Raw genomic sequence first — 10,847 nt, forward strand, 5'->3', positions numbered from 1 at the left:
ACCCATGCGTCTGGTGGGCAGCATAGATGCCTTACAAGACAGCTTCCCAGGCCATCCCAAACCCTGAAGTTTTGCTTTGCTTTTATCTTGCACTTTGCCACAGCTCTCAGGGACTGTGAATTTCTACATGCTGCCTCAGAGGGACTCCCGACGGTGTCTGAAACCCCCCTCCCCTAACTTCATGTTGTTCTCTGATCTCAGCTCCAATTCTATAGGATGCCGTGATGTCCTTGTTTGTGTGGTAATGTGGTCCTTGTCGAGTGAGCGCTTTAACAGATGGTGTCAAGTTGGCACTTAGAAGCACCTTTTTGCCACTGCACTGTGTCATTAGCATTGGAACAGGGCCTTTCCCCAGGGCTCTAAGGAAGATTTGTGCAGATTCGTCTGGAATTCTGGATCATAGCCCCATCCCTGGAGGGAATGTGAGGTCCTGGGCCTCTGGGATTTGCTGGGAAGGTTGCTCCAGCCTGGAAATAACGGGACTAGAAATCATCCCCTAGGCTGGATGATCAGTCACTGGTCACTAGAAATTATCGAAGACCTGGCTCACTTCTGTCTGACGCAGTTCCCACCCTCATGAGAGCAAAGGGAAGTTGTAAGCAGTCTTAAATTTGTGCTATTACAGACTGTACCTGTCATTTATTTAAGATTTTATTTCTCTCCCAATTGCTCCCACTTTGAGAATGATCAGGACCGTGCTGTACATTTAGATTTTCACCGTGTTTCCTAATCAAGCAAAACCCTCAGAAGCCGTGTAAAACTGAGCAGTGCCACGCCCCACCTGTCCTCTCCTCCAGCTCAAATGTCTTAGACTGGTGTTCACAGCATGCGGGTCCAAACCACGTGGTTTCTTCTTTATTTTTATATGTTCCTGTGTGATGTGTGAGTTTTGTTAATCAGCAGGTACTCCCTGCTGATGTATTATAGGTGAGCTCATGAAAAGTACCCTCCGCACAAGCTGAGAAACACAGCTTTGGGGACCCCTCAGCTGGGGCTGGAAGTGGGAAGGGACAGACAGGAATAAGCAGGGGGCTTTCTATGGGGCTTTCTATGGAGCTTTCTCGTGTTCCAGAAGCTATGTCTTCAGACCACCCGGCTTCTGCAGGGCCTGCGCGGGGGACCAGGCTGGGCGAGCGCCTGCACACTGGCCTGGCCGCCCCAGGTAGAGAAGGCGGCAGAGGGGCCCTGAGACCATCTCCTTCCCCACTGGCTGCAGATCTGATCAGCCCCTCCAAACATCCAGCTCCTCCACCACCGTGGGAGAGCCCAGTCGGGCAGGGCAGCCGGTGTTACTTGGCAGATACTCTTACACAGAAACAGGGCAGCCAACGGCTTGCCACAGGCAGAGGCTCAGTCCAAAGCTCTGCTTCCCCCTCTCATTTCAGTGCATCCCCATGCCAGTGCTGTACGGAGTCTTCCTCTACATGGGTGTGGCCTCCCTGAATGGCATCCAGGTAAGGCCCTCCCCTTCCTGTTGGCTCTCCCAAACGGGGCCCAAGTCACCAAGACCCCAAGGGCTCACTTTCCCAGTTCAATGAAACAATAATAGTAATAAGAAGACTACCATTGACCATTCGCCAAGTAAAACAACTATACCAGGCACTTTATAGGTGTTATATAATTAAATCTGTATAAGTACGTCCTCTGACACCAATTTTATAGATGAGGAAACTGAGGCCCCGAATTCCAAACCCAGATCGGGCTGACTCCAACGAGCATTTCACTCCACCATTGACTTCTCTAAGGCCCCTCGGGCAGAAGAAAACATTTTGTTTCGTTCTTTATTTACCACGAAACACCAGGATGTTTTGAATTATTGATATTATAATTAAGGTGTTTGGGGTTTTTTTTTTAAACTGTGGACAAGGCTCATTTGTGACCAGCTCCAGGACCGCAGCCCTCAGCCAGGGCCCAAGCTCCCTCCCCAGAGATCTGCTGCGTGTCCTCCTGCACCTCCAGTTCTCTTTCCGTGCATCCTTAGTGCCTGCCCAGGGCCCCCTCTCTATGAGGCCCCACTGCACCAACCCTTCCCCCACAGCCCGAAACCCCAGGCAGGGCTACCGGGGTCCCCACTGCTGGCTGAGCCTCCTGCTGTCCTCACCAGTTCTGGGAACGCTGCAAGCTCTTCCTGATGCCGGCCAAGCACCAGCCAGACCATGCCTTCCTGCGGCACGTGCCCCTGCGCCGGATCCACCTCTTCACCCTGGTGCAGGTGCTCTGCCTGGCGGTGCTCTGGATCCTCAAGTCCACGGTGGCTGCCATCGTCTTCCCGGTCATGGTACGGCGGGGCCGGCGTCCCCCTCCTGTTGCATGGGTTCGGCCTGGGCGGGTGTCCATGGGGAGGTTCCCCCTTGCTTTCTCCACCCAGATGGCCTGACTCTCTCCTCAGACGCACTGAACAAGATTGGGGTTGTAAGTCCAGGCCCGAAGGGATGGGGGATGGGGGACGTGGAGAAGAGGGCAGGGGAAGGAGGCCTGTGACCCGGCAGTGACTATGCACACTCCCACCTCCACCCAGCCCAGGTGGCAACGCCCAGCGAGACTGCAAGAGCCACCCAACCTCCCCAGCTCTAGGGCAGGGTGGAGAAGCTAGGCAAACACAACAAGGAAACTAAGGTCCCCACTGCTGAAATTCACCGTATAAATCCTTTCACCATTCAAACTAAGTGAACTGGAAAAGATAAATGGGGGTTGGAGGCTGGGAAGAACTAGAATCTGAGATCAAGAACTCTGAAGCCCCATGTCATTTACCTGACATTTGAGGAAAGTACATAAGAGTTCTGTGGCTATTCTAACACTTTTTATTATATAAGTTTGAAAGTATTCCAAAATAAAAAGTAAAAAGGACAAAAAAGCATGAAACATATTGCCTCCGGCTCCTGAATAACCGGCCAGAGGGAAGCAGCCCCAGGCCCCGGCTGGGGAACTAGAGCCAGTGAACTAACACTCAGGGAAAGCCCCAAGGGGCCCCCAAACTTGCAGGGCTAGAGTTGGGGCCAAAACGTGGACACAGAGGTAGGATTTGAACTGTGCCTTCCTGGGAGGCACTGTGCGAGTGATTTTGACCCGGGCTTCTCACTGGGGTCCTCAGCACCCAGCAGTGTGAGTCTGGTATTGACAGCCTGCCAGGTGATGATGCAAGCTCATGTTTGAGGAGCACCGATTTAAAGAACAACTGTAGTTCTCCAGCCCATGGTCTCCACTGGGCTCCCCACCTCGGCCTCCGCAGGCTCTGAGCCTGTGGGTCACTGGTAGGCCTTGGCATCCGACTAAGGAAAACCCAACAGGATCCAAGGTGGGCAGGAGGTGAATAATGGTTTGTGGGAGCCTTGAGATGCCTCCAAAGGCACTGACCAGAGAAAGTCCTTGAACATGGCTGACTGGGGAGAAAAAACTGTGCCCAAGGTTGGGAACTTGAGCCTGCAATTCTCTCTGAACTCTCACTGCAGATCCTGGGCCTCATCCTCGTCCGAAGGCTGCTGGACCTCGTCTTTTCTCAGCATGACCTGGCCTGGATTGACAACATCCTCCCAGAAAAGGAGAAAAAGGAGATGGATAAGAAGAAAAAGAGAAGGAAGGGAGCCCACGAGGACAGTGACGAGGAGGTGGGGAGGATGTGAGGCCTGGGCCGAGGGGAGAGATCAAGAGACCGTCCCTCCACTTCTGCTGGGGCCGGGGATGGGGTGGCTTCGCAGGCGGCCAGCAACCCAGTCTGGGGCGCTGAGAGCTCATATGTTTATGTGAGCTCAGGTTGGGCCAGAGTGAAAGACCCCCATGCAGGGAAATGTTGGTTGGCCAAGCCCACTCTTTCCCGTTCCTATGGGCTCTTGGGGCCATTATCAACAGCAGTGCAGTCCCTTGAGGGAACAGGCCGAGCCTGGCTCCACCATGGAGGTTATAAGGACCGACCTCCAAAGAGTGCAGCAGGCTCGGGGGAGAGGTTTCAAGGCAGCCCACTAGTACACCGAGCTCCTGAACAGATCGAAGGTCTGGGGACACGGTTTGCTTGGTCCTGCCCCTAGGGTGTCAGGGAGAGAGGTGGGGGAAGAGGACGGGTCCTCAGTGAAAGGGGAGTGGCTACATTCTCTAGATGCCCGAAAACACTCAGTGACCCTGACTACTCTCCCCTCTCCTACATTTCCTCTCCACCCCAACCCCCGCCCCGCTCCAAACACTCAGGGAGTCAATAGACAAGAATCCAGTCCAGGACTTATAGTAAATCACAAAATGTCAGGCAAAAAGATTGTCTAGTTCAAGTACTCATTACAGATGATGAAACTGTCCTCCAAAAGGAAAGTGATTCATCCAAGATGGACATATAGCTAAATGACTTAGAGGGAATTAAGAAAACCATTCCTGACTCTGAATCTGATCATTCCCAGTATACTAAGCTGCCCTTGACCCCTCCCAACACCATGCCTGGGTCCCTTCCTCCCAATTTGACTTAGAGCCACATCCCTGCATCATCCTTGAATTGTTCTCCTAGTGATGCCGCCTTTTGCAGATCAAAACTGTTCTTAGGCGAATCCTTGCTGACTGATTGGTGGTGATTAAACCAATCTTCTGATGATAGTGAGAAGCCCAAACTCCCTGGGTCCTTAATTACTACCCTCTTCCAGAAAGGGAAAGGCCAGTCATTCATTCACGGTTTTCATTGATGGTTAGATGATTTGCAAAGAAAAGTTCTGAGAACAAAGAGACCAAGAGTCTAAGTGCCTTTTAAAGACAAATACTTATTCTTTCATTGATTCATTCAATAAATTTTTGAGTGGCTACCATGTGCCCGGAACTATTCCAGGATTGGGAAAAAATATCTCTGGATTGTATGATATATTCAATGGAAAGCTAACTAAATATCAATGGGAAAACAGGATTTAATTTACACAAGTTCATTTTACACACGTCCTTACAAAGCTATAATGTGAGGTCACTCCCAAGTGACTGGTCACCACGACAGTTGAGACTGTTCTGAGTAATGCTCCTGGAGAGTCCCATCCTGTCTGGGACGGCGGGCTAGCCGTGCGCTGCCCCTCAGTGGGCCCAGGAGTGTTCACAGCACCCACTCGCTGTTTAGTCTGGACGCGAAGATGGTAGTTTGCACCCTGTGGATGTATGTATTTTCCGTCTTGGCAAGAAAACCAAAGCTATTTCATTGGTGGTGTTTATCAGCTTTTCCCACTGTTTCTCTCCAGCCCCAGTTCCCTCCTCCCTCAGTTATAAAGATTCCCATGGAAAGTGTCCAAACAGACCCCCAAAATGGTATCCACTGCATTGCCAGTAAGTAAAACACATGGTGTCTCTCCCTTCCTTACTACTAACCCTTCACCTCTTCTTCAGGGAACTTCCATCTTTAATTCAGGAAATTGAATGGTTTTAGATGCTAGAGGACCGCTGTGCTAGGCAGAGCCCAGACAGAGCTGCGCCACGAGGAATGGGACTCCAGCCAGATGGAGCCCAGCCTCAAACCAACCCTGCCAACCCAGGGACCAGTCTCCACTGTAGGCCAAGCCTGTCATTCCAGCTTTTCCCCTGGTGCCCCCAGATGCCTGTGGCGCTGCCTGGCCCTCTCTTGCATTGTCTCAGACCACACTGATCTGAACATGACCCACTGAGCCCCCCATGTTTCCTAGTGACTGTTGAGATGATTGAGAGCTCAAACCCAAGCTGAGTTGTCCCTTAGAGAAACAGGTAGATCACATCTGGACTATAAATTAGAAGGTCCCAACAGTTGGGCTGTGATTCTGTACAAATCACAAGCATCTTTCACCTGCTGAAAGGGAGGCTGCCTGGGATGGATGCGGTGTTGCTTATGAAGATCCTGGGGGATTCTGCTGCTGCCTTTACCCCCTCACAGCCTCAGCTCCCTCTGGGTAGACAGTCTGTCACTGAGACAACACAGCTGGAGTTCCCAACCTGAGTCCAGACCCCGTCGCCCCTGAGATGGAGCTTGTCACTTTCCTGAAAGACCCAGACTAGGGATCCTGCCAGCACCCTCCAGGGCCCTTCAAGGGCTTCCCATCCCTCTCCATCAGATACCTCTTGGAGCTTCTCATTCTCCTTCCCTCCTTCCTATTTATATAATCCTCTCACCCTTTCTCACTCTTCCCTGGCCCTCCCTATACCTCCCACTCCCCTAACCTGGCTGAGTCTTCTCCATGAAGCAGTGACTAAATCACCCGTCCCTGCAAGGGCCCTGCATTCCTCTTGTGCGGTGATGGCCATGGGGCTAGAGGACAGAAAGGAGAAGAAATGGGTGAGGGAAGCTGGAAAAGGAGGGTATCCTCCAGTGTCATCCTCAAACCTGCTCCACATCTGACATTTTAATTTTCCTGCCAGGAAAAAGATCTTCCAGTTGGAGTTACTCATTCTGATTCTTCCTTCAGTGACTCAAAACTTGATCACAGGTAACAGTGAAGTGTGCTCCTCAGGTGTTGGTTAAGAAATTAAACAAGGGTGGGAAGGTTGAGGGACTGTGACCTCCCAGACTAGCCAAGGTCTCAGCAAAAGGCCTCTGTGGTCCACCGCGGAGAGACAGGCTGACAGACCTGATTGATCAGTGTCCAGTAACAAATCTGTCATCTTATTGACAAAACAAAACATAATTACAATGCGAAGAGGTATTCAACCTTAGAAAAGGAAATTATTATGAAGCATTAGGTAAAATGAAAAGTAAAAGTAAATACTGAGAAATAGAAAGCAACAAAGAGGAAAGCTAGATTTGACTAAAATATATATCGTTGAAAGCCAGGATAAAGGAACAGTTAGGGTCAAAACGTCAGGTAATCTCATGCTCTGTGGAATAAAATAACAGCATGGGTAATTAGCAAACACCAGAACCAGAACAGATGTCAAGGAAAGCAAGCTAAATGTTAAAGATTAAGTGGAGATAAGAACAGTCCAGAAAGGATTCCAGACCTGGATCCCAGGATCCCCTGCCAACAGAGCCATTCCCACCTGTTCTAAACGGGAAGCCGCCCATGAAGACAGCGGGGCTGCTTGATGGTTGAAGAGAAGCAGGGCTCAGAAATGGAAAAGCAACTCAAAGGCAAGAAAGCCAGCCTCGGTCCCTGCGAGGGAAGGCGAAAGGGGCAGGCGGTCCTCCTCTGCGGCTGGCCTTGCACTGGGCGGAAATCACAGGGCTGGGCCAACAGTAACAGCGCAGCTACCCAAAGTCTAGAGGCAGATAAACCTCCACTTACGTGGCACTCCCTCGGGATATTTTAGGAAACATGTATGGGATCTTGTGAGGTAAAAGTCAGAGCTGTTATCACAGGCTGGGATGAGAAGACACATCACCAGTACAAGCCCCCGAGGCAGCAGGCTGCGGCTGCTCTGGCCCAGGAGTGTCACACTTCCCGTTCTGCCTCCGCCTGCCTCCTCACCCCATCGCCCCAGACAAGGCTCTCGCATCCTTAAGGTCACCGGCCTTTATATATAAATGTGTTAAGAGAAAAAGAAGTCTGTCTACCCTGATTTATTTTCATTTTGAAATAGCCTGCACTAAATTGAATCTCTAATTACACCAATTTCAGTCACTGGAGAGAAAATTTAGACCAAGACAAGACACTTGAAAACACTGTTAAATGATACAAAGCATGGGACAAGGTCAGAACAGTAGCAGATTTGGTAACCGGCAGTGGCATCTCCCAACTACGCTGGTGTGTGACCGAAGCTGTGAAAGCAGATGGACGCAGAGACCACTAAGTAGCAGGATTCCGTTTCAGGAAAGAGACGTGATCTAATTTAAGAAAGGTTAACAAAGGTTAAGCATCCTGATCTCCCAGGCAGAATGCCTCGCTAATCCCTGGGGATACAGAAAGAGAGGCATGTGAACAAGGACACCCAGCACCTTGTGACCAGAACAATGGAGCACACGTAAGAGAGACAACAGCCATCTAAGGGACAATTTGGCTTATCTGGAACACCTAGGAATGGAGAGGGTGGAGAGAAATGGGTTTTCGAGCCATGAGAACAGGCCGGAAATACTACTTGAAAACACACACACACTCAGGGCAAAGAACGCAGGGGTGGACGGAGTGGTCACACTGCCACTAAACAGGAGCATGAGCGTGGGAGCTTGCCACACTAAGGAGCTTGGATACTATGTTTTGAACAGTGGGAAACCATGGGAAAACTTAAGCAGGGGAACCATAGACAGATTTGTGATCCAGAAAGCTCACTTTGGCAGCGATGTGAAGAACAGGGTTAAACAGGGCAGGAGCAGTAATGACTGCAGCTGAAGACTAAGCAAACAGATACTGCTAGTTCCTGCAATGTGTTAAGATTTCATAGGCAAAGACAGACCTACCTGCATTTAGAGCCCTGCTCTGGGGGGTAGCATGAAAAAACACCAAACACTAGATAAATCATGCTTCCCTCCTTTTTCTCATTCAGCATCACCTTACACTTCAAAATTTCCTGTCCAGCCTCCCCTGCTTTCAACTATTCACAGAGCCCCGTGTTCATGGTGCCGCAGGTGAAGATAGAGATGGAGTCAGACTGTGACTTCACAGATGTGGACATGGATGGAAGAGAAGCCAACGGCAAGACCACCCTCTAGGTCACAGCACCCGCATTTGGGGCACGGGGGGCATGGTTTAGTCTTCACTGAGGGCCTGGGCCATGACACTGAACTTGTCTGAGCCCATCTCTGAATTTACCAAACTGTCATTATTCTGCTTGATAGAAAACTGCAGCTCTGTGGATGTAAAGTGCTACTTAGGTGCAAAACTCTCCTCTCTGTTATAGTTAAGAAATAAATCGAAAGCATTATGCCTTATTTTAAAACAGTCCAGCATAGAAATTATAACCTTTCTTTTGAAATGAAAAAAAAAAAAAAAAAAAAAGCTCACCTCCCAGAACCATAGTTAAGGTAAAGGGGCAATAGTCCATTTTTATTAAAATAAATTATCAGTTGAGAATGTGTTTAGATTTTAAAGTGTCTAGGTGATTTTGAAAGAATTAAAATACTCATACTTCAATACAGAAAGGTTGAAAAATTCATCTTGCAAATCTGCGTGTTAAGAAATGCTTGAAGGTCCTGTCTTTTCTCTCCATCTAAGCCCAGTTGCTAAGGATCGTGGGAACAAGTTGAACTGCCTGCATGAGGGCCTTGCCCGGGCACTGACGTGTGGCTGGGGCGTGACCAGATTGAAAAGCCAGTTCCAAAGTGTGTTAAAGAAACAACCAACAAATTTGAGTAAATGTTTTTAAAATGATTCTTATTAGAGTAAAATCTGAAACCATGTTAAACCAACAAAATGATCCTTTGCATTAACATCACTGGTTTTTCATGCGCAGAATCAAATTTCCGGGCCTGTGGATAGGTCCTTCCTGCAAGTTTCCAGTGTCCTGATTCCCCAAGCTGAACTCCCATTCACATGAACATTGATTGCATGTTAGGCAGAGCTGAGGTCAGAGCTGAGGAACAATTATAACTTTGTAATATTAGACTAGCACTTTAAGGGAATGATCGAAAGCAAATTGGATAGATTAAAACCTGTTATTAGTGAAGCAAACCCTTTCCTCATAAAACAAGATCAGTCTTTATCTTCAACCCACGTTTAACATCACCCATGTTTATTTAGCAGCTATGTGCCTCACAGCCACAACGCATCTGATGTAAAACCAAGGATCTGAATCCTGAGTTAATCATTAGGTTAGACTTACTACATGTACTCAAGATGACAAATGCAGGTGCTTTTTCTTTATTTCTTCCTATTTTTTAAAAAAAGACAAATGACACTAGATCATTAACACCTTGAGTACCAGAACAGTTAAATGTCTCTGTAATTCCCAGGGCTTAGTCCTGGTCCATAGAAAGCTTAGTTGTTTATTAAATTAAATCTCAGAGCTCCCTTCCAAGGTATACTGCCAAGAGGTACAGCCCTAAACCTCTACCGCTTCTGACAGCACATAACTGCTTAGCTGCTTGCTAATCCAGAACCATCACCTGAGTTTAAGCATAAATTCTTTATCTTCATCTGTACCAATCTGGGAGAGCTAACAATCTACCCTTAACATTTTACTTTTAAAACTTGGCTGATTTTCAGTAGTACTTTGTCCAAATCAAACTGTAGAAATGTTATGGATTCAGGAATAAATGCGCTTGATTAATCAAACAAGCTGAAAAACTAAAAAGTTAATTTTTTTGTTGTAAATTAATCACTACAACTTTTACCTTATATGTCATTTGTACTTTGTATATACATGAGCATTTTAATTTTGATAGCTTTGAACAGGTTGACATATTACTTCTCTGTGCAGTAGGTCCGTACTTTTTCCCACTTGTAACTACAATTCAATAAAATATAATGCTGCCTGCTCATCTTGCTCCATGTTTAATAATTTAGGTAAGTCAGCAGGCTTGGCTTACAGACACCAGCTGTATCTCACAGAAACATCTCTAGCAAGCTGTCATCTTCTTCATCTCCAGAAAACTATCAAAAGAATAAAGTCAGCTGGCAGAGGCACCGCGGGGAACAGGTCAGCTCCTCATCCTGCTCCTTTCTGTCTATGCAAGGTTGCAGGTTGCACGGAACAGGAGCTGCTCCTGCCTGCATGAAAGGCAAATACCCAGTCCTGGTGGGGAGCACAGAGGGACCTATCCTAGCCTCCAAATGTGCACAGCCAATACCTTCCAATCCGTCACCTCAAACAAACACATACATTTAAGGACTGTTATACACACAAACACACACACACAGTGGGGGGAGGGGGAAGGGGAGGAGAGAGAAAGAGAGGGAGAGATAGTCCATTATATCTTGTGATATAAGAAGACTAAATGGAGTAGGGCGATTCCTTCACAGCCCTTTAAACCAACTTGTTTAAGGCATTGGTGTGGGTAT

At 48.2% G+C, this 10,847-nt stretch overlaps 1 protein-coding gene across 3 annotated transcripts in view; it reads left to right on the forward strand.

The window, feature by feature from the left end:
• The window catches only part of SLC4A5 (solute carrier family 4 member 5), a 100,087-nt gene extending 89,760 nt beyond the window's left edge, over positions 1-10,327 (forward strand). For 2 of the 3 annotated variants that reach the window (XM_045827469.1, XM_045827470.1), the window contains 6 exons: positions 1,386-1,454; positions 2,105-2,278; positions 3,450-3,605; positions 5,193-5,277; positions 6,337-6,404; positions 8,395-8,452. In XM_045827469.1, the coding sequence (XP_045683425.1) occupies positions 1,386-1,454; positions 2,105-2,278; positions 3,450-3,605; positions 5,193-5,277; positions 6,337-6,371 (519 nt within the window). In that variant the 3' untranslated portion in view covers positions 6,372-6,404; positions 8,395-8,452. Of the gene's footprint in view, positions 1-1,385; positions 1,455-2,104; positions 2,279-3,449; positions 3,606-5,192; positions 5,278-6,336; positions 6,405-8,394 lie in introns of all 3 variants that reach the window. The other variant, XM_045827471.1, reaches the window with a different exon arrangement.
• Positions 10,328-10,847: the final 520 nt, after the last annotated feature.

The sequence above is a fragment of the Phyllostomus hastatus genome, unplaced genomic scaffold, assembly GCF_019186645.2.
Source record: "Phyllostomus hastatus isolate PE091 unplaced genomic scaffold, TTU_PhHast_1.1 phas_scaffold_78, whole genome shotgun sequence".
In the NCBI taxonomy this organism is placed as follows: Eukaryota; Metazoa; Chordata; class Mammalia; order Chiroptera; family Phyllostomidae; genus Phyllostomus; species Phyllostomus hastatus.